Genomic DNA, 26,652 nt, shown 5'->3' with positions numbered 1-26,652 from the left:
GTGGGAAACTGGCTGGGTGGCCCCCTGCACTGTCAGTGCTGGACCAGGCAGAGAGACACTGTGCCCGACGGGCGTGCGGGGTCGGTCAGCAGGCGGCCCCGAAGCTGGAGCCCAGGACCCTCCCTCCTGGCCGCCGAGCCCGCCCCGGAGGCCACACGGCTGAGACACTTACGGGTCTGTCTCGTCCCACAGGATGCAGGTCTGGTTGGTGGTGCCCTGGGAGAGACGGGGGAGTCAGGCCACCTACCCGCCCTCGAGCTCCACCTGAGGCGGTGTCCACGCAGGGTCCCGGTGCCCCGCCTGGTGCCCCGCCTCCGCTGCTCCCCAGAGACGGCGTTTGCAGAGGAGAAACTGAGGCCCAGAGCAGGGAAGGGGCTGGTTCAGCCCCCAGCCCACTGCCCGGCCTCGGGGACCCCTGTCCTCTCTCTGGGAGGGGCTGGGCAGCAGCGGCCGATTCCGCTTAATACGAAATGGCCACTGGGAGGGTCAGGGGCACAGACAGGGCTCGGCAAGCATTCCCGCCCCACAGGCTGCGGGGTGATTACAGGGGGGCTCCTGCCTGATGAGGGAGGGGCCAGGCACAGAGAGGCTGGGCATGGCCCAGCGCCGGATGACGCTGCCCGTCCTGGCTGGAGAGCGGGGCGGGTGTGGGCAGGCTCTCGGTGGTCAAGGGTGTCTCAGGCCTGACGGAGAGCCCGGGGAGGAGAGCATGGTGGGCCTGCGGGGGGCACATGGCAGAGGATGGCTCCATCCTCTCCAAGGAGCAGCTGGCCTGGCAGGGCCCGGGAGCAGCAGCCTCGGACCCGGGTTAGGGTTAGGTTGCATTCGGCTCCTTCAGTCCCTGCCTGTGACCCTGGGCAAGTCCCTGAAGCTCTGCCAGCCACTGTCCCCGCCCACCGCTCGGGGGTAAAGGAGCTCTCTCTCAAGGCCAGCCAGAGGCCGCGACGTGTGTGCACACGGGGACAGGTGGAAGGGTCCATGCACGCGGACGTGCACACGGAGGGTACTCACGTTGTACATGTGGGCGAACTCGATCTCCAAGGGTGTGAGCAGGGAGCGAGGCGGGGGCTTCACCGTCACCGAGATGACCTTGGAGTTCAGGACAGTCGTGTTCCTGGGGGACAGCCGGCAGGCCATGCTGGGGTCAGGAGCCCCTCGCCCCACCTTCCCTAGGCCTGGCCTCCCAGGCCCCCACCCACCAGGCCCAGCCTCCCCAGGCCACCACCCCTAGACCCAGCCTCCCCAGGCCCCCCACCCCCCAGACCCGGCCTCCTGAGGCCCTGCACCTCTAGACCTGGCCTCCCCAGGCCCCCACCCCCCAGACCCGGCCTCCCAAGGCCCCCCACCCCCTAGACCCAGCCTCCCCAGGCTCCCACCCCCGAGGCCCGGCCTCCCCAGCCCCCACCTCCGCCAGACCCAGCCTCCCCAGTTCCCACCTGTGCCCGTGATGCCCACCTCTGCAGGGCCAAGAAGCTGCCCAGGTTTCGGTAAAGCACAGTGCCCACCACGAACACAGACGAGTCATCAGCCTCTGGAAGAGAGCACAGTGGTCGCCCTCCTCCCACCACCCCCAGGCCAAGGCCCTGCTGGGCAAGAGGAGTGTGTCCCGCCCTGCCACCCCCACCATGGACACACTGCCGTGGAGCTGAGGTACCTCCTCGGTCTCCCTGAGTGGCCCCTGAAAGCCAGGGGCAGGCAGGGCACAGTTTCTCTTCCTGGGAACTGGAATCGCCTGCTGTGTGACACCAGGCAAGACCCTCTCCCTCCCTGTGATGAGGGGGTCCATTCAGCCAAGATTGCCTGGGGTCTCCCAACATAGGGAGGGCAAAGAGGGCTTCCTGGAAGAGGGGGCAATCTCAGGAACACTGAGATTGTGTAGAAGAAACGGACACCACCCTGGCCCTTGATGCAGCACGTCAGAACTTCTGGAGTGCTTCTGGAGTGGGGCTGGGAAGTTCTTTGGGGGGACTGAGAAGTTCTAGACTCTGGGGAGCTCCTCCAGCCCCCTGAGGCCCTCACCTGCCAGCCCCGTGGAGAAGACACTCTTGGACACAGTGACCCTGTCCTCCGGCACCTTGGCCCAGTCGCCTGTGGCCCGCCAGCCCTTCATGGGGAAGCTGATGTCGGTGGCTCCGCTGGCTGGGAGCTTGTGGATGCTGAGGACTGCGGCGGGGTAGGGGGTGGGGGGAGGTGAGAGACAACAGCGACAGACAAAGGGAGACGGAGACAGAGCGGTTTCAGGGTACGGAGCCTTCGCCCTGGGACGGGAAGTTGGGTGGGACCGTCACGGGGCTGCTCCTGGCTCAGAACAGGCGCAGTGTTCGTGGGGCCACCCAGCCACACCACGCGAGGGGTGTGCAGGGGGTACACGGGGTGCACAGGGCGTAGGGCATTGGGTGCAGAGGATACAGGGCTATGAGTATATGAGTGGGGTGAATCGGGGTGTGGGTGTACAGTGGGTGCACAGACTGTATATGTGTAGGGTGCACAGGTGCGAGTGTATGAGTGGGGTGTAGGGGAGAATGGGGGTGTGTGGATACATGGCGGGGGAGGGCTAATGAGGGGTGATGGGAGGAGTCCAGGGCCTCCTTTGGTGACAAAGGCTGGGCCCTGAATGTCCACTGGCTCCAGACAGGCTCCCTGGAGGTGGAAGGTCAGGGGACTCGGCCCGGGCCTAGCCCACCTCCAGGGGCTGTGGGTGGTGCTGGGTGGCCAGGGGTCCAGCCTCTACAGCGAGGTCCAGGGCTGGGGGGCCGAGAGCTGAGGTGGCCTCCGGGTCACGCCTGTCACATGTGGCCACAGAAGAGCCCGCTTTCCGGCCACTCCCATCTCACCCAGAACAAGGGCCCTGTCAGCCCAGTGAGAAAGAGACCCAGCAGCCTGGAGCCACTGCTGACCCTGCCTCCAGGGGACCTCCAGGCTGGGGTCTCCCCACCTACAGGAGGATGCTGCTCCCACTCCCTTGGCCTCAGGGGTCTCCCCAGCTCTGGGGTCCTGAGCTCAAAGGCGTAAGGCAGGACCAGGGCTCTAGGACCTTCTAGCTTAGCAGGCATTCATCGCTGCGTGGGCAGGTCCCTGGGTGCGAGCAAGCACAGTGGGCCCAGAGGACATGTCCCCAGAGGCCCAGGAGCCTCTACAGAGGCAGTGACCATCGCCCTCCTCGGCGCTGTGTGGACCACCGCCGGGCCTGGGCCGCACCCCAGCTCCCCACTATGAGAAGATTATCTGAGGAGGTGCCCTGGACAAATGTGGCCAGGAGAGCTGTTTAAGAGGACATGGTGGTGATCATTGAATGCAGCTGCTGCAGGTCCTTGTGCCGACAGCCATCGTGAGCCTCCCAAGTCCAGGCCCACCTTTGGCTCTCTCCAGCCCCTCGAGGCCTGCACCGCCGCCTCCCCATTTGAGATTCTGTCAGTGCTACTGAGCTGGGTGTCGCCAGGCCCCTCTGACAAGCGCTTCTGGGAGCAGAGTGCAACCTTGCCTTCAAATCTCCGAGGTCCCAGCACAGCAGGTACTGGGGACAAGGCACTGTGGGCCCCCAGCCCCAGGGAGATAGAAGCTGTGGCTGGGGCTTCCTGCTGCACCCCAAGACTCTAAGTGTCCAGGGCCTGGTCTGGGTCCAAAAGCCCCCATGCCGACCCCCTCCCAGGATCACATCCGACCATCGTCAGGAGACTCAGGTCTGTGCACTGAGGATCATCCCAGAACCCGGCCCGGGGGTCCTGAAGTTCCGGCACACACAGCCGGAATCTGAGGCTGGAGGGCCCCGTCCAGGCGTGCCAGGTGAGGCCTGAGGGTCAGAGAGCGAGGCCCGGGCTTACCCAGGTTGTCTGTCACCTGGTACGCGTCCCGCAAGTCTTTCATGCGGAAGCCGATGACATCCACGAAGTCCTCCACTAGCCGGAAGAGCTCCTTGGCGTTGGGGCCCATCTGGGGACGGGATGGGGGCAGGGTCAGGGAGCCTCAAGGCGGTGGGGGGCAGCCCAGCCAAGAAGGCGCCAGATCTGAGTGTCACCCGAGTCCCCTGCCCCCGCAGCGGGGACTCAGCCGCCTCCTTCCCTCATCTGTTCCCTCCTCGACGGGGTCCTGCCGGTCACTCCCTACCCCGCAGGGCTCTGGACCTGAGTGTCCACCGCCTATTTGTGGATGAGAACACTGAGCCCAGAGGGGCTGAGGCGCTCCGGCCTATGGCCAGGTGTCCAGATGGGAGGAGAGCAGGGGTCTCTGGGCACCACAGCCCCTGAGTACAGGGAGTGGCAGGTTCCCGGTCAGTGCTGGGGGGAGGCGGACCGTTCTCTCCAGATGAGAAGGGACTGCCACGTCCCGGCCTGCACCCTACGGCCAACACGCTTTCTCAGACCCCTCCCTGAGCCCCGTGCGGTGGGCCCGTCATCTGACGGACGGGAACGCCGAGGCTCAGAAGGCTGAGTGACTTCCTGGGAAAGGCCCATCTGGGATTTGAACCCAAGAGCCCGCCCTGAGCCGGCCTGGGGAGTGGGGAGGGGCGGAGACACCCGCAGCACCCCAGGTGGGCAGGCGTACCAGCTGCGCCTCCTCCCACTTGTCCCGATTCTCCTCGGCCAGCAAGTTGCTGATGATCTGCACAAAGTTCTGGAAGGAGAAGGAAGAAGGGCCAGTGAAAAGGCATGTGTGCGCAGCCTCTGCGACCCCAGGGCCTGCAGCCCGCCAGGCTCTCTGTCCACGGGATTTCCCAGGCAAAGAATACTGGAGTGAGCTGCCGTTTCCTTCTCCAGAACAGAGAATCAGGCACCAGAGTCATGGCTCAGTGTGGCCGGGGTCAGAGTGTGGCCAGGGTCGGGGCTCAGCGTGGGGCCCGGCTCAGGGTTCAGTCTGAGGTCGGGACTCGGTCTAAGGTTGGGGTGGGGAATGCCCTCCTGGGTGCCCACCTGCACGTCCCCAGGGGTCGGGCTGTAGTACGCCCGGCGGAAGATCTCTGTCATGTTCCTTAGGACGTCGATGGTGGACAGCAGGTCCCCGCTGTAGCTGGTCCCGTCCTGGGAGATCTCCACCAGGGTCTGGATGACCTCGGAGACGCCCTCCCCGGGCAGCCCACGCTGCGCCTTCGCTAGGTGCTCCCGGGTCTAGGGGGACGGACGGTGCAGGCGCTGGACTGCAGGCGCCAAGGACCGCCATGCCCAGAGGGCGCTCTGCAGCCCCAGCCACGCTGACCCGCGTCCACAGAGCATGCCACTGGGGACGCAGGGTTATGTCTGGGAATGGGGGTAGAGATGAGCCCTGGAGTGATGGGAGGGGTGGGGTGGGAGACCTCGGGGCCCAGCCTCACCATCATTTGGATGTTCCGGTAGTCAATCGACACACAGCGGATATAGGTGGGGGGCTCCCAGTAGGCGATGCCTTCTTCATCCAGCTCACAGCGTCGCAGGATGAGGCCTGTGGAGATGGGGGGTCGGCTCCATCGCCCACTTCTCAGGAGGATGCCCACGTCTGCCGCAAGAGTCCCACCCACCCAGCCACAGCTCCCAGGTGCCTCCAGCTCTCTGGATGGCCCCCAGCCCTGGAAGCGGACACTCGCCTGTGGCCGTGTTCCAGGAGCAGGGCTGGCACGGGGGCCAGCGACTTTCTTTCACTCAAAACATTTCTGAGCAGATGCTGCCAGCCAAGCACTGGAGCCTGGTAGGAGCCAAACCTACAGGCATCCTACCTGTGTGGAGGCTGAACCCTGGGCCGAGTGACGGGCTTCAGAGTTCAGCCCAGGGCTTCTCCCGGAGCCCCTTCCTACCCAGAGCCCTGGGGAGAACCAACAGCCCACCGCTGCCTGGCTCCACCTCTGGGGTCAGGGGGCCCCTCATGACCCTGGTGTGCTGAGGACGCTGGGCAGCCTTGGGGCTGACTGGGGTCAGGTTGGACGGCCTTGAACATGGGCACAGCCTATGACCCAGACCTTACTCCCAGGGAGCCAGGCACAGCTGTGATGACCCTAGGGAACTGCCAGGACACTGTCCCCCAACAGGAGCCACGGGGCAGGACGGGACACCTGGTCTACAGCACGGTGCAGAATGAAAATGAGGGATCACACAAGCAAAGGCTAGAGAGGTGACACCCATCCTGCGACTCGTGTTTCCACTTTACTTCCCTGGGTTTGCAAGTCGCTCCCCAGAATCTGTACTATTCAGTAAACAGAACAGGGCACGGGGGCTGAAGCCACGGCTGGGAATACACAGCCTCCACCATGGTCACCAGCCTTATTGGGGGGTGGGGGGTGGGGAGCCCACAGCAAGTTCGTTTTACAGAAAGAAATGGAAGTTCAGAGAGGGTAAGTACTTCCTGAATGTCACACAGCACACGCTCCTCAGACAAGAGGGGAAAGGAACCCAAACTGTCTCTGCAGAGGCCCTTCTGGGAGCCCACCCTGCTTTCCCCCCACCTCATATCACTCCATAGGGTTGCGTGGGGATCAAGACCACGGTGTCCAAAGCTGACTTCCCAGTTACTGGCCACGCAAGCCCAGGGCAAGGGTGTGGGCTCTGTGCCTCTGGTTTCCCACATGTAAAGCAGTGACATCGTGGAACATCACACTAAAGGGCTTCATGCTGGCACCGGCTCTGCTGACTTAGGACACGGCAGCCCTGTGTCCCTGCCCGCACCCCTCCAGCCTTGGTGTGCACGGGGCTGCCCGGGCGGAGTCTGGGCCACGTGCCCTGTGCTGACAGCTCTCAGGCAGGCCTCCAGGGGCATCTCGGTGCCTCCAGCACATCCCACAAGGAAGGGACAGGTGCCCTGCCAGCCCCTGCCCCCTCGGCCCTCACCTGTGGCGTTGCGGGGACACCGGACTGCAGCCACCTCTCCGGCTGGGGTCTCCTTCCAGACCACAGCTCCGAAGTTGTCCTCATCACAGATCTCGTGGGGCTCTGCCAAGGGCCAGAGACATGAGTCGGGGCAGGGGAGAGGGAATGCAGGGAGGGGCAGAGAGCTGGCAGCAGGGTCAGGAGGGTCCAGACGCCACGGGACATCCACCCTCACAAAGCGGTCGTCCCCCAGCTGCGCCCCGAGCGCCTCCCCCGCCTCAGGGTCCAGCTGTGGGGTGGGGTAGAGACACTCACCGGGACACCGCTGGGCGCCACACTGCCGGTATTCATCCTGGGGGCCCTGGCAGGCCACTCCCCCAAAGAAGGGCCCCAAGCAGGCACGCTCCCGCCGCTGCGTGCCACCCCCGCATGTGACGCTGCAGCTGCCCCAGGACGCCCAGGCCTGCCACTTCCCATCCACTGCAGGACACGGCCGCGCATGGAAGCACGAGAATGGGGACGAGGGGTGGGCAGGAGCCATGGGGACGCAGGGGCAGGGAGCCGGGAGCGGAAGGAAGTTGACACCAGGGAGGAGAAGGCAGAGCTCAGCTTGATACACGATAAGACAAGTACCCCATGTGCATCGGCCCCCGGGACCCCCACCACCACCCCCATATCCCTGGGGCCTCGTTCCAGGGCCCCCCAGCATCCCCCAGCCCACCAAGTGACTCAGGACCGCAGGTCCCCACCCGCAGGCCCCGGGGCATGGCCTGACCTGGACACTGCTGCAGGAAGCAGTCTCGCGTCTCTACCCAGTGGCCCTGGCACTCAGCACCCCCATACGAAGGCCCGTTGCACTCGCGTGTGCGCTGCTGCCGGCCCTGGGAGCAGCTGGCGGAGCATGTGCTCCAGCTGGACCACTCGTTCCAGTTTCCATCCACTGCCCGGCCCAGGGGAAGAAGGGAACAGGAAGCCAGCGTGAACAGCCAGGGCCCACACCCCATCTGGGGTACAGGTGTGAGCACCCCACAAAGTCTGAGGCATGGGTGTGACACCCAAGGAGGTCCCAGCACCCCAACACCCCTGGCGCACCAGTAACAACATTGTAGGTTCTCTGGCCTACAGCCTGATCACAGCCTGGGGTTCCAATCTCACCTCTGAGGCCCCAGCAGGTGGGTCTGAGTGGGCAAAGTTGGGCTCCGCGGGCTGACCGGTGGCCCACGGGGTCCTTTCCTGTCTCACCCCACCTAGCGCCCTCCCTCTCACCTACCAGGGCACAAAGCGATGTTGCAGAACTTGGTTTGCTTTTCCGGGCCCTCACAGGGGTTGCCTCCAAACTGGGGCGGCCTGCAGGTGCGCGTGCGGTCCCGGAAGCCGCGACCGCAGGTGCTGGAGCACAGGCTCCAAGGCGACCACTCGTCCCAGGCGCCATGCACTATGGAGGGAACGTAGCGCTCTGCGACCCCTGTCCGGCCCAGCCGGCAGCCGAGCCACCTGCCCCGGACTCCCCGACCCCGGGCCGGCGCCCCGCCCCTACCTGGACGCCCCGCCCCCACCCCTGACGTCCCGCCCCGACACCACGCCCCTAGCGGACGCCCCGCCCCAGGCCGGCGACCCGCCCCTACCCGGACGTCCCGCCCCGACACCACGCCCCTACCCGGGCGCCCCGCCCCCTGCCGGCGCCCCGCCCACCTGGACACACGGCCGAATTGTTGCAGAGCCGCTGCTCCCGCAGGGGCCCGCTGCACTGCGTGCTGTAGGAGGTCGACACGCAGAAGCGCGTGCGGGTCTGCCAGCCCTCGCCGCAGGTGCTGGAGCACACGCTCCACGGGGACCACTCCTCGGCCGCGGGGTCACCTGTGGGCCCAGACCTACAGCATCACAGGCCTGCTGCTGCCCCTGTACCTGCGCTGCGGTCAGACCCCCCAGGTGGCCGCAGCAAGGCCCGTGAGCTCCCCCCTCCTTTTTTTTTCTCGACTGGCCCCTTCGCCTCACACCATTTCTTCTAAATCCAGTGTGCCTGGAGACCAGCGCCTGGCACCTGAGAGGTTAGTCTAATTATGGGAAATTATTACAGTCATTAATTGGAATCAGCAGCAATTAATGACGTACAGTATTTGGCCAAAGACCTAATACCCTGGAACCAACTTTCCCCACTTGCCAGTTTTAGTGCGTTTGCTGTCAGCCCCACCCAGACGCTGCCACTTACCTGTCTGCGGGGCCGGGAACCCAAACTGCTGCAGGTCGTCCCCCAGCTCCTCACGCCGCCGGGCATCCGTGGACCGCAGGGACTGGCTCCTGGAGTTGGTGCGCCCGGCGGCTGCAGGGCGGGTCCAGGTAAGCGCCCAGGCCCTGGCCTGAGGCTCCCGCCCTGCAGCTCTAGAGGGGCGCTCTTGGCCCTTTGTCCCTCAGTCCTCAGTCACAGTAGGGCCCAGGCTTGCCAGCACCAGGGCCACTTGGTCCCACTGGGCAGCTGAGAAACCTGGGACCAGGGCACCCTGGTCTGGGGCCAAGCCCTGTCCGGTCCAGACTCCCCTGCCCTGCGCCCCTCCCTCTCTCCCTGCGGGGCCCGCAGCGTCACCCGCAGGGCGCCAGGTGTGGATGGCTGCTGCTGTCCCCTCCTTAGCATCCCGCCTGCGGTCCTGCATCCTGCCTGCGGTCCTGCGCCCCGCGGCCCAGCCCAGACACCACAGGGCTCTCCCCAGGCTTCTGAGATGAGCTCCTCTCCCCAGGAAAATTCATCGGGGAAGAAACAACCCGAAGAATGACAGTCTCATTATAACTTGATTTAACTTTATGGAAGCAGCTAAAATATGCATGAGGTCATTAGAGAGCCTTATTAGAGAAATACATCCTGGAGGCAAGATGCAGCTGGGACAGGCAGCTCTGGTCAGGGCTGGGGATCGGGGTGGAGGGAGAAGCCCACTGACGGCCTTCCCCGTGCACCCCAGAATTCCCAGTCCGCAGGTGCTAGGACAGCCACATCCAGTCTAACACCCGGTCCCGCCCCTCCTCCTAGGCCGTTTCTTCTGATGCCACTCGGCCAGGACGAGGAGTTGGCCCCGCCCTTGGCTAGGCCCCACCCCTGGTCCCGCCCCTCACAGCCCGAGCCCGGCCTAGCCTGGCCCCGCCCTTGGGTAGGCTCCACCCCTCTGACCCCGCCCCACCCCAGGTCCCGCCTCTCACAGCCTGAGTCCGGCCTAACCTGGCCCCAGCACCTTCCCTGGTCCGGCCAGACCCAGCCCCCCGCCCTTTTCCCCACCTGGCCCGGCCCGGGCCCCTTCTTCTCCCCACCCCACCACCCGCGACTCCTCCCGTCCCACCCTTCCGCGCACTCACGGCCGCAGGCCTTGCGGTTGCACAGGCGGCCCTCCTCCAGCACCCCTTCGCAGCCGCCGCCCTGGATACCCGGCGCGGGCAGGCAGGTGCGCGTCCGCGTCTGCAGGCCTCCCCCGCAGTCCCGCGTGCACTCGCCCCATAGGGACCACAACTTCCAGCCGCCTGGTGGGAACCAGAGGACAGAGTCAGGGCCGGGGTCAAAGGGCTGCAATGTCTTTCAGGCAGTGTCTCAGGGATCTTGCAGAGGTCTGGGGGTAGAGCGGCCCCTGCGAAGAAGCCTCAGCGTCGGAACCAGCGCAGCGCCCTGGAGGGTCAGCCAGAAGGCGAGAATGGGCCTGGATGAGGTTAGCGATGGGGTGCGAAGCATAGGCGGCCGGCAGGGCAGGGAGGGTCAGAGGTGCAACCCCAGTTCCCTCTGGGGTCTGAGTGCTTTCTGGCTGTTTACAGGCTCCCAGGCCAGGGTCTCCACTGACTCTGAATTTAGGTCCCCAGTGTAGGGGCTGGACCCAGAGCTGGAGCCCTAGGCAGGTCTGAAGAATGAATGAATGAAAGGCACCCCGCCCACCCCAACAGCTGTCTTATTCCAAGGGCCCAGTGAAGGGGTGGGGGCAGAGGGGGCTCTTCTACTTGGCACAGAGCCTCAGCCCCTGCGGACCCCCTCCCCATGGTCCTCAGTCTAGTTTCCTCTAGACTTGTTCACCCTCCCCCCATGATCTGTGTGTTCATTACCCCATCACTCAGGGACACCAGAGGCCCCACACCTGGTGGCCTAGTGAGGTCTCACACCTTGGGCCCCGCCAGGCCTCCCCTCCCCTAGACACAGCAGAGACTGGCCTCCAGGCCCCTCTGGCCAGCCTCCTTCAGCCCTCTCACAGATCTTCATCCCGGTCCTGTCCCCTCAAGCATCATGACCTCATGTCCCTGAAGGTCTGGGCCCCTTGGCGGTCCCAGTGCCACCGAGGATACTAAGAGCCTCCAAGTACTGGGGAGAAACCGAGCGGTGCGGAGCAGGAGGCCAACATCTGGGCGAGAGCTGGGCTGCACTGATGGGTTCAGGGAGCGGCTGCTTCATCCAGGCATTCAGTCCAAAAGTCAGATAGCTCCCGGCCTGAGGGGCTCTGGTGCTGCCACCCCATTTGTCCCCAGGAACTTCAGGGCCCCTTGCTCCCAGAACAGCAGGGTCAGGGCAGACCCAGCAAGGGCATGCACAGGTCACCAAGCACCTACCGTGGGCTGGGTGCCCTGCACGCAGCCCCTGACACAGCCCCCAGGAATGGGGCAAGGAGATGGCACTGCCAAGGCCCGGCACTGGGAGTCACCCTGGAGCTGGGCCACTGCCCCACCTGGGGCGGGAGCAGGGGAGCCAGGCTGGCCAAGGGCAAGTCACACCTGGCCTGGCAGGAGGGCCCCTGTGGCCTCTCAGAGCCTGGCTTCTCTGGGGAGACGTGGGGTGAGAGGGCAGACTGTGCAGATCCCTAAGGTGGGTGCTGGAGCTGAAAGACGGGGTTCACGTGGGGGCCCCACCACCCACTGCCCTGGGATGGACAGGTCCACCCCACCCTGCCCTCATGCCCTCCACCTGAGGATGAGGGCGCTCCTTCCCAAGTCTGCCGCCTGTGACGGCAAGCAGCAAGAAACGATGGGGAGACCACAGGCGTGGGGTTTCAGTCGATGCTAGAAAATCCCACTTTGTGTGTGTGTGTTTTGGCACACTGCCCAGCATGTGGGCTCTTAGTTCCCAGACCAGGGATCTGAACCGAGCCAAGGCAGTGAAAGCGTCAAGTCCTAACCACCGGCCCTCCAGGGAATTCCTCCAGAGAGCCTGCTTTGATGCGCAGCAAGTTGGGCGTCCAGGTGCTGGGTTCTGTGGAGGGCCACGCGAAAGGTGTCAGCTGTGCTGTGCCTGTGCAGGAAACTGACCAGCAGGGGGCGCTGGAAGCAAATGAATGGCAGGCAGGGGAGTGGGCCCAAGTGCCCCAGTTCAGAAGGCAAGGCTCATTCACCCTCCAAGCCCCCAGGCCATCAAGGATCCTTCTCTGCCCTCACAGAGCCCCCCTTCCCAAGCATCCCACCTCCCCTGGAGCCCAGAGAGGCAGAGCCTCAAGGGCACACAGAAGTCAGGCCTGTTCTCAGACCTGCCCTGCAGTTGGGACACGCAGGTGGGTGGGGCAGGTGGGCAGGCCAACGCACCCCGACAGGGGCCCAGCAGGAGGGGCCAGCTCTGACCTTAATTGCGTGGTCTGTGGCTGGGCATGGGCCCTGCTTTCCCCCTCCCGCACATGCAGTGCAGAGAGGCCCGGGGAGGACCTTGCCAGGGCTGCAGAGTAGAGGCCCGGCTGAGCTTTGCAGGGACTCTGGTTCCAGGGGGTCAAGGGCCCTGATTCCGAGCCCCTCCTGAGCCTGGGCTTGATGCCCTGTGCTCCCACCAGGGCCTCTCTGTCCCCATTGTCCACGTGAGAAGTCTGAGCCTGCCCTAGTGACAGAATGCTTGGGCTCCCCTAGTCAGGAGGGGCTGAGTAGGTCATTGGACCTGGGCTCCCACCCTTCAAGGCCCGGTGCTCCCCCAAGGCTGGCCCTCAGGTAGCATCTTGGGCAGCAGAGTCCTGTCTTCCCCACTTCCTGTCCCCCCTCCCTGCTCGGCACTGGATGCCTCAGGAACCTTGAGTCCCAGTCCAGGAACCAGGTGTGGACCCACTTACAGCAGAGGAAACCGAGGCTCAGAGAGGGGTGGTCCAGACAGTCGGGAGCTGGTGAGGCTCCCCCCACCCCACCCCACAGGACGATCTGCCCTGGAGTTGAGGAGGCAAGCAGGCCTGAGCCTCACCAGGCAGGGGGCTCCAGGGTCCCCAGGGCTGGGTAGGAGCCAGAAGCATGGAGGCTACTACGCAGATATGACTTGGTTTTGAACTGCAACTGCCTGTGTCCCAGGGGTTCGGGGTGTGTGGCCAGCAGACCAGGGCACAGGGGAGTGGGTGGGGGGCCCCAGGACAGCTCCCCGTGCATACTGCCCGTGAGTGGCTCTGAGGGTGTGACGGGCTGAAGCTGCCCAGATGCGGGGCCTCACTGCCACCACTTCAGGTGCCTTCCCTCCGGGCGGTGGTCGGCAGGAGCCCCACAGCCACGCCCATTTGATAGCAACGGGAGCCGGGACCAGGCCCCCGATCAGATTCCAAGCACTGCCCCTGTGGCCGTGTGGCCGTCAGACAAGGCAGGCTGCCAGCAGCACTCTAGGCCGCTGGCCTGGGGCTCCGTCTCACCGGCTGAGCCCCTGTCCTTCACACTGACACGGAGGAACGGGGAGGCTGGAGTCGGGGGCGGCCTGGCCGCAGGGACACGGCGGGCCCGTCCTGCCTGTTGCCCCTTGCTGCCCCAGCCCAGCCCCCGTGTGGAAGCCTGAGTGACGTGGAAGCTGGCAGTGGGTGGGAGAGAGAGGGTGTCCAAGCCAGGCTAATCGGAGGATGCCACTTGGTTCCCATGGCAACCGCTGCAGAGCTCAGTCTTTCAGGATAGACTCAGGTTAGGCCTCAGCTGCCAAAACACCCACTACTTCAGGGCTGGTTACCTTGGTGACCCAGGTGGTGGGGACGTGGTGGGGGGAGGGGAAGGAGAGGAAGGGTCATATCAGGAGAGGCCAGGCAGGGGTCCACTGGCTCAGAGGACAGACTGCCCCCCGGGCCCGGCCCTGACTCTGCTCACATGCTGATTCCCGATCCTGATCACACACGGCCTTGATCCTCATCACAGACTGACTTCTGATCCTCGACACAGGATCGCTGTCGCATACCGAGCCCTGACCGCTGGTGCACGCTCGGTTAATGGCAGCTGCTATCTTTGTTACCGTTTTTACCGTGTGTCATCACACGAGGCTGACACCTGATACACGTTCACCAGGCAAGCACACCCACGACCAGGGAGTCCCCCAGGCAGGTCTCCCGGGCCCGCAGAGCTGGGCACAGAGGAGCTCGGCCCACCCTTTGCTGGGTGACCATGGGGCTCTTGGGCTGGGTGGGCTTTGAGGGGGCAGCAGAAGAGTGGGCAAGGCTGGGGGGTGGGCTGCCCCTCCAGGCCCGGAAAGAAGCCGCCATTCTTCCCAGGCTCAATGCCCCCTCTGTCTGGAAGCCTCATTTCCATCTCATTAAGGGATGAATAGAGCCAATTAATGGCCGCCAGGCAGCCTTGGCCACCCATGAGAGCGGACACACGGCGAGGGGGCTCCGGGCCTCCTTCCCACCCCAGCACCCCCGTCTGGAGGCTGTGGTCGCCCCGGTACCGGGGTCCCTGTGCCCCAGTGGGCTGGGGCGGGGGCGCTCAGGGAAGCCCTCTTCCCCCTGGGCCTCCCCGCCTCCTGGGTCCCCTTTGGAGGAGGCAGTCTGCACTTCCTGTCTCGTCCAGCAGAGGTCTCCCCAGTCCAGCAGGTCAGGCTGCACCTCCTGTTCCCGCCCTGCCCCTGACGGTCAGGCCGGGGTCCCTACGCAACCACAGCTCAGTCCAGCCCCCTGTGAGGACGGCAGCCCCCAGAGTCAAGGCCTGTCCTGCGGCATGCAGGTTCTTCCTCTGAACCCCTTGCATGGATGTGCAAATGAAGGCCACAGGGGATGGGCAGCTCCGCCCCCACCCAAACCACAGCGCCGCTCTGGCTCTGTAAGTCCAGACTTGGTGCATCCTTCACCAAGGCCTGCAGCTGCCACATCAGGGCCCGAGCGACCAGCACGCCGTCCAGCTGCAGGAGGCACTGTGGGATCTCAGGATGGGGCTGAGAACCACGGCCACTGCCCACAGGCCACTTGCCAGAGGAGGCGGACAAGGAGAGTTCCTCCATGCACGATAGAGGTGCCGGACCCTACAGGCAGGTACTGTCCCATTCCCATTTCACAGAAGGAAACTGAGGCTCGGCAAGTCAGTGATAGGACCCCATCTGCAGGGTTAGTCCGGCAGGCGCCCCCTGTCCTAAGAAGGGTGCCAAGGCCTGGGTCCTGCTAGTTTTGCACTTCAATGCTGGATGACCTGGGCAGGTCTCTTCCCCTCCCGGAGCTTTGGCTATACAACTCACAGCCCTTCCCCGCTTTGGGGGGAAGCGAGACCCCAGCACAGCCACAGCTCCCAGCCTCCCAGCTGCAGGGTTGTGTGGGAGCCCCACTCTGGGCGGCCCCCCGTGTGCTCTTATGGGCTCCACGGGGTCACGTCTTCCTCTGTCCGCCTACGATACCTGGAGGTTGTCTGCCTGGAGCTGGAAACCTTGTTTTCCAGGTTTTCTAAGTTGGCCTTTGCGCAAAAGAACAGCTCCCCGGGCTGGGATGAAAACTGTCCTGGCAGGGAGGCCCTGACCCTTCCTGCTCCTGTCCCCCCCATCCCCCTAACACATTCTTGGTCACCCCTAAACTCCAGAGACACACCCTTTCCCCTCGAGTACCTCCTCCTATCAGAGCCCTGCCTCTCTCCACACACTGCAGCCCCTAGAGAGGGTAGCTGTGCGGCACTGAGGGTGGGAATTACTCCAAAGCCCATGGGGTGTCAGGGCAGGGGCACCCCGGCTGAGAGCGGATGGGCCTGGAGGCACCGGGGCACTCAGCCTGGGGCAGGTCACGGCCCTAGGCTCAGCATCCCTGCCTTACACGCGCTGAGGATGTCACACACTCAGGCTCCAGCCCAGCTCCACCCCACCCAGGCAGGCACTTGGGGGAGGCACACATGTGCACACGCAGGGTCATGAACACACAGGGACACACACATGCCCAGGGACACGCATGCACACACACAAGAACACACGCACACACAGGACACACACACAGGGACCCACACATATACACAGGGACACACACACACACACACACACTGGCCCCCAGCCCCCAGGATGCTGCTTTTTCATTATCTTACATGTCGCTTCTGCAATAAAATTCTTTAATTAAAACATGAATATTTAAAGCAACCCTTGAGAGAAATGGCCCCATCTCACCAGAGGCAGAAAAACGCAGAGAGACTCTGGAGGGGGTGGGAGCGGGCGGGCTGTGCAGAGGGGCAGCCGGTTGGGGGCAGGGAGCGGTGCTCTGGCCCGAGGAAGGCTTGCCAGTCGGACGCATGGCATGGCCATGTGGCGATTGGACAGGCCAGGCAGGGGCATGGCTGAAAGTGGGCCACGGGCTGGCCTGGGCCGCCTGCTCGCTCTGGGCATCGCACGGCCCCCTCGAGCAGGGACGGAGGACACGCCTGGCTCAGCCTCCCCTGCTCGGGGTGGGGGGCGTGGCTCCGGGGCACAGGCTCCGCAGCATGATATGGGGTCTGGCTCAGCTGTGTGTCTTCTGAATGACTGCTAGACCTCTCTGGCCCGTGGGCCACCTCGCCCCTACACACACACACACACACACACACACACACACACACAGAGACCCTCTCACCTGAGCTCTTGCAGGAGAAGCCCCGGGTGGCCAAGAGCTGCTCTGCTCCGGGTCTCCCCTTTCAAGCTGTGTGAGCCTGCCCGCAGCCTGGACGCCTCTGTGCCTCCCCCCACTCAACACGTGTTTATCAAGGGCCTGCTGCCACCAGGGGCTGGGCCACAGCAGGGCGTCCCCAGTGAGCAGGGCCAACTCCCCTGCCCCACGATGGGGACATCCTGGCAGGGACAGAGTCAGGACACAGGAAATTCTCAGGTGTTCACGGGCGATTCCGTGTGGGAAGAGAGGGAGAGAGAGGGAGGGCACAGTGGGCCTGGGGCTGCCGCCACGTGCCATCTGGGCAGCCCCTGAGCGAGGGGGCATGTGGGGAGAGTGCTCCAGGCCAGGGAGCACCCCGGGCAGAGGCCCTGGGCCGGGAGGCAGGTCCTCGCTGGGAGCCACCTGCAAGGCTGGGAAGAGTGAACTGGTTAAGATGCTGTGGTGTAACCTACTGACGCCACGTGTACCCCCAAGGCCTCAGAAGCATCAGGGCCTTCGGAGTCCAGGCACGGGCATGGAGTCTGCGCCGCCCCTGGGTGGGGGTGACCACCTCCTGTTCCTGCTGCCCCGCCCTCAGAGTCGAGCGCCTCACTTCCTGGTGGCAGCCGCAGCCCGCATGCCCTCCAAACTGTCTTCCACGAGGCAGTTGGCCTTGCCACGGAGCCTTGACTTGAGCTTTGTCAAGACTTGCGCAGAGCCAGCCTAAACACACACACACGCACGCGCGTGCGTACACAGTGAATTCAAGTACATACCAGTGTACACGTGTACACGCTCACACACACACATGCACAAACACAGTGCACAAAGATACCTGATGCGCTGTACACCAGCATGCACACGTGTACACGCCAGCCACACAAACATGCAAATACTCACACGTGTATGTGTGAGTGTGTGCACACACATACTGGCAGCGCCTGTGTGAACGCACACATACATGCTCCCCCCACACACACTTGTACACATGGATGCATGAACACACACATGTTCACATAACACACTGAACACACACGCTTACGTAACACTGTGCACATATGCTCACGTAACACACTACACACATGTGCACGTAGATGTGCGAGTGCAAGCATGTGCACACGTGTGTGCACACACACACACCAGCCCACCTCCCTCCAGCACCACATGCAAACATTCCCCTTCTCAGAATCTCTGCTCAAGTCCAGAGTCCCCACATAGCCCTCCTCCTCCTCTAATCTGTCTCTGCCTGCCAAGCCCTCCAGATCCCCTACCTAATAATAAACATAGATATTGACATTTCATCACTGATGTTGCTTTTGCTTAGAAACACTTTCACCCCAGTTCTCATTCTTCATGACAACCAAGGAAAGAAGATGTTTTACTCTCTCCATTTTAAAGACAAGGAGCCTGAGGGGATTGGCCCAGGGACACAGAAAGTGCAGGGCAGGCTGGGATTAACTTGAACCTGACCCCGTGGTCCCTCTCAAATGACATTCCCGCTGGATGGCCTATGGGCCTCTCATAATCGGGTCCCACTCTGACCTCCGGATCTTCCTCCCCACCACTTCCCCACCTCAGCTGAGGTCCTCACGCCCAGACAGAAACCTGGGCATGGTCCAGCGATCAATCTCCTTCCTCCACGCCCACATCCTTGGCATCAGCAAGTCCATCAGCTGCTCACCCCATCCCCCAGGCGCTCCCCCTTCCTCCCGGCCAGGCCAGCATCAGCTCCCTCCTGGATTTCTGCTCTGAGCCAGACACTGCATCGACAGCCCCAGCCCTGTGCCCCCTCTGCTTAAAGCCCCCACGGCCCTTCAGCTCTCAAGAGGAGGCAAACCCCGTCCGGGAGGCCTGGCCACATTTGCACCCAACCACACACCTGGGCCTGCTCCCTCCAGCACCAACGTCAAGCCCTGCGAGCTCACAGCTCATCACAACGGCCCCGCCTCCTTGACCTTGTCCCGCAAGCTCTGTGCAGCTCCAGCTAGACCAGGTTATCTCCCTAGCACGGTCACTGCCCTGGGATGCTGCAGAGGCCAGCTCTTGTGCTGTGGCCTCCACTGTGGGCCAAGCTCCAGGGCCATTAGGCCTGAGGCGACTGGACAGTCCCTCAAAGCAGGCAACACCTTGCCGGTGAGGACACTGAGGTTCAGGTGGCAGGTGACCACTGGGGAGTGGCCAAGCGACGTGTGCGGCCAGGTCACCACCCTGCCTGGCCCTCCTGCACCCACTGGCCTCCCAAAGCTGCTGCCCCCTCTCTGCTCTGTCCTCCTCCTCCACCCGGAGGACCACCCCCACCACCATGCTGCGGGGCTGCCCATGCCAAGGTCACAGCGCCCTCCATCTGGTCCAGCCCAAAGACCAGCCCTTGCACCCCATCGCTGGGGACCCTGACCCAACTGATGGAAGGCGGGGGTTTCCCAACGGCTTCCTGGACGCTGCGCCCCCACCCTTGGGGGCTCTGCCCGCCCACTCCCTCTTCTCCTCTCCAGCTACACTCACCGCTTCACGGAGGTTTCTAATCTGGGCTCCACGGCCCAGGGGCCATGAATAGAACCATGTTCCAGGAGAGCTGGTTCCCCTTGAAACCCCCCACGGAGCTGCTCTCATGCCTTGAAAGACGTTTTTCTGAAGAGTCCATCAGTCTCACTGGCTTGGGAGAGGCCAAGAGCCCTGAGCATGTCACCCAGCCCCACGGGGACCCACCCGCATGGATGCCCAGCCCAGCCTGGCACACTGTCTGGTCTCCACCTGCACAGATGGTGAAGAGCTGTCTCCTGTCACCCTCACCCTGGGGTCCCAAGGGGGGCTCCCCTCCATGTGCATTCGGGGTCTCCCTCCTGCCCCGCCCCCGTGGAGCTCCGCTCCCCATCCCACCCCCCTGATGGTACCAGCTCTGCCCCGTGCTGGTGCCTGTCTCACCAAGGACCCCAAGCTTGCTAAGAAGGTGGGACTGGCAGAGCACACGCTCACCCTCACCTCTGCACTGCCCTGCCTCTGACCCCCAAAGGGCTCACCTGCACCTCTCCCAGAATTCCAAATAGTGTACCCTGGGACCAAGTGACCCCTGACCTCCAGGTGACCAGCAGCGCCCCCCCGGCCCCGCCCCCTGCGCTGTGTCATGGACGCCTTGCGGCTCACTCACCTGGAGTGCCGTCCCCGCCCCGGTCCTGGGTCAGGCTGGTGAGGCAGTTCTCGGGGCCCCCAGCCACGCCGTCCCTCAGGCAGACGTCCCCACGGGGGGCCAGGGAGCCAGAGGCAGAGTCGCTGGTGTCCCCGCCCAGGCAGGCGCAGGGGGTCTGCATGATGCCGCAGGGGTGCGAGCTGCGGCTGCCAGCCAGACAGGCGTCCAGCCAGCGGCACAGCATCTGGCAGGCGGCCCGGCTGGGGTTGCGGTTGCCGACCACTAGGTACTCCACGGAGAAGTCGTCGCTGGGCCCGGGGGGCCCGTCCCGGGTCCTCAGGGTGTTGTCTTGGGGCGGCCGCAGGCGCTGCATCTGCAGAAACTGCTTGCTGGCCTGCAGGAAGGCCAGGGGCGCCGAGGGGTCGCAGAGCCTCAGCACCTCATCGAAGCTCTCCACGCCCAGGTAGGTGCGCGTGGACTCCAGGAAGGAGTCAAACTGGTAGGTGCGGACGCGGGCGGGGCCGCTGCAGGCGGGCGCCTTGGCCACCTTCATGTAGAGCGTGTAGCGGCGCGGGTCCGGGTTGCGCAGGGTCCAGGAGCAGCGCGAGGCGTTGGCCGGGAACACCGCGGCTGCCGAGAAGTAGCCGAAGAACTTGCCCTGCACCAGCGTGGCGCAGGGCTCAGCCCCGGGCCCTGCGGCCGTGCCCGCGGCTGTGCCCACCTGGCGCCCCAGCAGCAGCAGCAGCCCAAGGATCCAGAGGGCACCCGGGCCGGCGGCCTGGCCCCTCATCCTAGCTCGCGGGGCCGCCGGGGTTCCGCGGGCTGGGCAGGCAGGCGCGGGCCAGGCCTGGACATGCCAGGGTCCGGCGGCGAGCGGGGTTGGGCCGGGCTGGGGGTGCCGGGGCTCTGGACCGGGGGGCAGAGGTGGCTTCCGGGCACTGGGGGGGCAGTGGTGGCTCCTATGGTCCAGCAGCCTGGCACCTGCCCATGGCCTCAAGCAGCAGCTGGAAGAGAAAGAGCAGAGTGCAGGGTTGAGCCCCTGGGAGGGCACACTGAGGGCAGTGCCCACCCTGGGCTCCGAGCCTCCAACGCGGGCCTGGCCCGCATTCAGTCACCTGTTCTGCCCGCCTGCCAGTGTGTCCACCTGCAGGGGCAGAGAGCCAGGGGCGGGTCACTTCCTCCCCAAGCAAGCCTGGGCGGGAAGTGGTGGGCAGCCCTGGCCAGGGCCGCTGGCCCAGGGGCCTTGGCTGTGCCCGTTCAGCTGGGAAGCCTGGTGAGGCTCCGGGGGCTCCGGGCCTGCCCACTGGCCCCATCACAGCCATGGGAGCCATCCTGTCGCTGGGCCTCTGGGCCTCTCAGACCACACCCCTCCCCCACATCTTTCAGGAAGGATCTGAAAACCCAGCCAGAGGAGAAGCAGGGTGGAGGGCAGAGGACAGAGGTCACCCCCGGCCTCCTGCAGCCCCGCCTCTCTGAGCCTTGCCCTGGCGGGTGCGGAGTCTTCACGTCTGCATAAGTGACTGGCTCTATGGGGGACGAGGGTGGGGTCAGACCCCGGTCTGGCTTTGCTGACATCCATCCGCCCTGTGCCTGGCACATACCGCTCAGCCTCCTGCCTGCATTCCTGCCAGGGAGCCACCCTCTCCCCTTCCCTGGAGTCACCTGCAGCCCCCGGGACCAGGCCTCGGCCCACGCTGACCCCTGCCTGTCCCCCCAGCCAGGCGGGCGCTGTCCCCCTCCATGTCACATGAGGAAACCGAGGCTCAGATGGGGTCACAGTGAGGGGGCAGGGCCACACTTGAAGCCCCAGGCTGCCCCAAACTCCTGGCCCTGGGGTCCCCTGACCTGCGGAGGAGTGGGCCTGGCCGTGTACCACCCACTCACTGCGGGGGGTGGGGACAGGACGTCGCAGGTCAGCGGGGACGAAGCAGAGCCTGGGCTCAGAGGCTAGCACTGCCCCTCCTGACCCGCCTGCATGTGGACCTGGAGAGCTCCTTTAGCCTGCAAACCTCACCTCCCCGAAGCCCCTGCTGGGGGTTATCCCCCATGGCAGCTGGGCGGGTGGGTGCAGGAAGAGCTGCAGCGGCCTCCTGGCCTGGGGCGGCCCCTCCGCTCTGCTGACCGCGCACACGCCAGCCGCTTCATGCTGCCAGGCCCAGCTGGCCAGTGGCACAAGGTCGGCCACCGCTCTGCAGTCCCCTCCTGCTGTCCTTCCCCACAGGCTGTGGAGGCAGGGCAGGGAGCGGGGCATGGGCGGCCTCGGGCTCTGCGCCAGCTAAGCCAGGGTGGCTGGGTGTGGGTGGCCCCCCTCATGGCTGTGTGAATGCGGCCACACCCTTACCCCCAGCCTCAGTTTCCCCATCTGTACAGGGGGGTGCAGCCTCACTCTCCCAGCATAAGGGAAGCACTGGACCCGTGGATTTACCCGGAGATGGGGCAGGAGGGGACCCCAGTGGGGAGAGGAGCCGGGAGGGGGCTCCAGAGCACCAGTGATGGCCCCTGGGGGCCCTTTAGTGGCAAACGCTGGGGAGGGAACTTGCAAACTCTTTGTGCTGGCCCTCTGGGGACAACTGGGCAGACTGCCCTTGGCCCCTGCCTCCAGGAAGCCCCTGATCCTGCCACACCTCCAGGCCATCCTGGGCCAGCCTTGGGCCTAGCACAGCAGAGCCCCATAGCCCATGTTCGGGGACTGAGGCTGGGGCCAGGGTACTACGGCCAATCCCAGAGCTGGGAGGCTGCCTGCAGGGTGGCCGTGGGATTCGAGACCTCACATGAGCCCCTGCCCCAGCGGCAGCACCCCCTCCCCTGGCCCTAGGCTGGGAACCAATGTGGCTGCCAGCCCCCCAGCTCTGATGCCCAGGAGAGTCCCTGGTGGATGTCAGCAGAGCCCAGTGGAGACCCTCATCATAGTCTGGTGCCTCCTCCAACAGCCCCCCGACCCCACCACTCAACAGCCAACTCAGCCTGTCCCATCCCCCTGGACCCAGGGTCAAGGCCACCCCAAAACCGCACACCTGCCCCTAGAGGGTCCTGCTTGGGCCCTGCCCACCCTCCCCCCACCCCATCCCTGCTTCTGGGAGCCCACTCCTAGCCCTCCCATCTGGAAAGTGGATACAGCCTGGAGCAGACACTCTGCCTGCATGCTGGGGATGAGGGGCTGGCGAGGCACGGCCGCCTCCCCAACTTGTGGCCTTATAGGCCTGGATGGGGCATCGGCCTGGCCCCGCGTGGCGGGACGCATGGGAAGACCTCTGCCAGACACAACTCTCCGCAACCTGGAGGATCTCTGTGCAGAGGGGCCTGTGGCCACAGAAGAGCCACCTGGGTGGGAGTCTGTGGGTGCTGGATGCCTGAGCCAGGGTCTGGCCCCGGGTCTGCAGGACAAAGCCCCTGCCCCCCGAGAGGCAGGGCACGGCCCTGGGTCAGGCAGACTGCCCTAGCCCTGCCCATGCAGGGGCTCGTGCGAGCCGGCCTGCCCTCATCCAGACCGGCTCACTTGGATCCGGTCAGCCTGTGCGGGGAGCGAGGCCACCCCTGTGCCCTGCACAGCAGGCAAGAGGAGCAGTGAGGGTCACAATCAGGGCAGGGCCCTGTTCAGAACTGCCCCCCATAAGTGTGGCGACATGAGAAGCTGGCCCGAGGGCAGGAAGGAAGCGGGGCAGGTGCTGGGGCCACAGGAGGGAGTGGTCCCGGGCCCAGCGGGCAGGGGAGGAGGGCACCTTCTAGCCTGCACCGTGGGGACGTGGGAGGTGCCAATGGGTGCAGGTAAGGGGAGGTCAGGGTACCCTTAAGACTGAGGCTCCGGTGTGAGCCTTCAAGAGGCTCCTGGGGCTAGAAGATGGCCTGGCAGAGCCCCCCGTGGGGTTTTCACACAGGGTCCCACAGCGGGGGGTCGCTGGGGCCACCAGAGGGCCAGGAGTTCTCCAGAACTTGAGGGCTCCATGCCCTGGGCCTTGGGGACAGCTCTGCTGGCCAGAAGGCAGTCCCAGCTCTGAGCCCGAGCCCCTGAGTGGCCTGGTCCAGCCTCTTTTGGCTGGACTCGGGGCAGAGCTGGGCAGGAGGCCCAGGCCGCCAGCACGGATGGCCCCTGAGCCTGCCAGCGGCCACTCACCTGCACCTGCCCAGTCCCCGCCCTCTGCCCCGCCCCCGACAGGCCCACAGGTGCTTTCCAACAGCGGGGCCCCTCTAGCCCTATTCCCTGCCTGCCTGAGAGCTCCAACAAGGCCTTGGATAAACGGCTCAGAGGCCGCTCGGGCCGGGGCACACCAGTGTCAGGCCCCAGGTGACACAGCGGGGTGGAGACCAACCAGTCAAACCCATCCCAGGCTGGGAGATCACAGCTGAGAGGGGGTGGGGCCCACGAGGGAGCCCCTGACCCCGCCTGGCACCCTGGGGTAGTGTCCCCTAGGGGCGATGCTGGCAGGGTCCTGAGATCAACGGGGGTGGCCCCTGATCTTCACTGAGGGGTTCCTCTGACAGGGTTGGGGGCACAGGCCCGGAGAGATGGGAGGAGATGGGCAGGGGGCAGTCAGAGGACAAACAGGGCCTCAGAGATGACCAGACCCCCACCTTAAGCAAGTGGGTGATGGGTGGTGAGGACCCTCGCTGAGCTGGGGGAACAGACGCGTACGAGTATCTGTGTGTGCATGTGTGTGTTCTGTGTGCACACACGTGTGTGCGAGGCGTCTGCACACGTGGGCACCTATAGCATGCTCGCACGAGGCTGACGGCAGGAGGAGGGCTCAGTGTGTGCTATGGGATGTGTGGGTCAGTGACCCGGGAGGGGCCAGCCTGGAGGGGGAGCCCCAGGGAGCCCAGGGCAGGGCCTCAGAGGAGGGCCGGGCCAGGGAGGGCGGCTCCACACCCCTCCCTTCAGGTAACCGCAGTGGCTCATCTGAGCCGTGCTCCCACCCTCAGCCACACCCAGAGCCTGGGCCTGCCCTCGGGTCAGACTCCACAAGCCCACCGACCAAAGGTGAGGGAGGTAGGGGCGCCTGGCCTCAGTGCTGGGCTCCGGCATGGTCGCCGGCCCCTCCTCTCGGAAGTCCTCACGGGTGGCTGTCTCTCGGAGGCTGGAGGCCTCTGTCTGGTCCGTGGGTTCACATATCCCGACTGGGGTCACTGCGGCGTCGAGCGCCCTTTGCCCGTCCTGGGTTCCAGTGATCAATGGGCACCCGAGCCCCTTCAGGGTCCCCGCCTCCCCAACCTGCCTGTGGCCAGGAAGCCTGCCGAGTGCCCGGCCCCAGCACTTTGGCCAGCCTCTGCCCCGAGCCTTCCGCATGGCCTCTAGGAGCCTGCAGGGCAGCCTCTGGGTGAGGGATGGGGGATCCCAGAGAGCCAGGTGAGGGAGGAGGAGCTGGAGTCATGGTGATGAGAGAGGGCTGACTGCACACCGGGCCGGGTCTCGGGTCTCAGGGGACCCCTGCGAGGCAGGAACAGTGTCAGCCCCACATCACAGCTGGAGGGGTCACCAATCTGCTGAGGGGTGCCCCACCCACCTCCCACCATGTCTCAGATGCATCCGTGCCCAGGTGGACTGTCCAGCCCCTGCCTGCCATCAGAAACCAGGGTGCCCCAGGTTCCCTGCCCACAGGGGCGTGGGCTCGATGCTGGCCCACCAGGCTTGATGCTGGCCCACCAGGCTCCGGGATTTTCCAGCCGCACCTCCATCCTTGGGCCCCTCGCTCCCCTCCTGGCCCTGCCGTCCCCTCCCCACCCACCCCAGGCCACCAATGGCATCCCCAGACACCAGCCACAAAGGCGCTCTGTTGTCCCGGCCGGCCCCCTGAACAGTGCCCGCCTGTGTCCTGGAGAAGGCTGCCCTGGGGGAGGGGCGGGTGGGCAGCCGCGGCACGGACGGCGGCCCGCAGGCTGGTGGGTGGGCAGGGCTGCGAGAGGCCACCTAAGGGCGCCTGAGCACCCCGCCCTCCCCCCGTGGGATGCCCAGGGCCCCCACAGGTCCCTCCTGGGCCATGGCAGGTCAGGCAGCTAGTTTCCCAGAGGCACAGGCAGCCCCACTGGGCAACCCCGGTCACAGACCCCAGACAGCCTGCCCAAGCGGTCTCAGTGGTGCGGGGCCATAGGGAGGGGCTGGGAGCCGGGGCAGGCCTCCGTTTACGAGCAGAACCGGGGGTGGTCTGCTAGGAGACCCTGGCCCCCAGCCCCATGACCACCACCTGCCCCCACTCCTAGCCCATGTGTGGCCAGCCAGCGTCCTGAGCACCCCAGCCGACTTGTGGGGCATCCCAGGCCTGCCCCGAGGGGGCCTGGCCGCGTCGTCCTCCCAGCAGAGAGGGGAAGCAGACCAGGAAGGGTCCCCAGGTCCAGGGGCGCGGGTGCCGGGCGGGGCTGGGCTGCCAGTGGGGAGGCTCCCTCCCCTGCCCGCCAGCCTGGGCACCGGGGCACCAGGGGAACCTGGCCGGGAGCCAGGCAGAGCCGCCCCGGAGGAAAGAGAAAGGCGGCCCGGCCGGAAGGTCCAGTGCTGGGGCGGAGAGAGGAGCCTTGTCCTGGGCTGGCTCTGCTCCAGGCTGCCCCGTCCAGACCTGCACTCTCATCACGCCTCTCCTTCCCAAGAGCCTGTCACCCCAGGCCACTCGCAGGCCTTGAAGACACCCCACGCTCCGCGCTCTGGGCCTGTGCTCACACCCGCCCGCTCTGAGCAGCTCTGCCCCACCCCCACCCCCCGCCGGGCAGACACGTGTGGTCCTTCGGGTCATGAGCCTTTGGGTCACAGGCAGGGTGGCTGCCCTGGAAAGCGATACCTGAGCCTGCGGGGCCTCCCAAGAACAGACGCACCCTTGCGAGCTCCCACCACGTCCTGCGACCAGGGCACACGCACACGCACACACAGTGCTCTTGTGTTGCACAGACACACTCTGCGGAGTCCCGGGCGGGGACAGTGAGAGCATCAGCCCCTTCAGCTGGGCGTCCCTCGGGGGCAGGGAGCTCTCCCAAGGAGGGGAGGCTCCCGAGATTCTGGCTGCGACCTATGTCCCTGCCTCTCCTCTCTGCGTCC

General features: G+C 65.2%; 1 protein-coding gene across 9 annotated transcripts in view; it reads right to left on the bottom strand.

The window, feature by feature from the left end:
• ADGRB1 (adhesion G protein-coupled receptor B1) overlaps positions 1-26,652 on the bottom strand; it is a 77,631-nt gene that overhangs the window by 44,647 nt on the left and 6,332 nt on the right. For 3 of the 9 annotated variants that reach the window (XM_086335628.1, XM_086335630.1, XM_086335633.1), the window contains exons 1-16: positions 19,659-20,515; positions 10,107-10,268; positions 8,977-9,087; positions 8,460-8,624; positions 8,038-8,202; positions 7,543-7,707; positions 7,083-7,247; positions 6,789-6,890; positions 5,306-5,412; positions 4,908-5,102; positions 4,543-4,611; positions 3,822-3,930; positions 2,020-2,163; positions 1,456-1,531; positions 1,012-1,114; positions 173-216 (exon numbers count right to left, since the gene is read on the bottom strand). In XM_086335628.1, coding sequence (XP_086191754.1) covers positions 173-216; positions 1,012-1,114; positions 1,456-1,531; positions 2,020-2,163; positions 3,822-3,930; positions 4,543-4,611; positions 4,908-5,102; positions 5,306-5,412; positions 6,789-6,890; positions 7,083-7,247; positions 7,543-7,707; positions 8,038-8,202; positions 8,460-8,624; positions 8,977-9,087; positions 10,107-10,268; positions 19,659-20,427 — 2,651 coding nt within the window. In that variant the 5' untranslated portion in view covers positions 20,428-20,515. Of the gene's footprint in view, positions 1-172; positions 217-1,011; positions 1,115-1,455; positions 1,532-2,019; positions 2,164-3,821; positions 3,931-4,542; positions 4,612-4,907; positions 5,103-5,305; positions 5,413-6,788; positions 6,891-7,082; positions 7,248-7,542; positions 7,708-8,037; positions 8,203-8,459; positions 8,625-8,976; positions 9,088-10,106; positions 10,269-19,658; positions 20,642-26,652 lie in introns of those variants that run through there. The other 6 variants (XM_086335634.1, XM_086335636.1, XM_086335635.1 and 3 more) reach the window with 6 other exon arrangements.

Source organism: Bos grunniens, chromosome 14, assembly GCF_055505025.1.
Source record: "Bos grunniens cultivar Pamir isolate PY7600 chromosome 14, Bosgru_T2T1.0, whole genome shotgun sequence".
Classification (NCBI taxonomy): Eukaryota; Metazoa; Chordata; class Mammalia; order Artiodactyla; family Bovidae; genus Bos; species Bos grunniens.
This window is presented reverse-complemented; position numbering and strand designations above follow the sequence as displayed.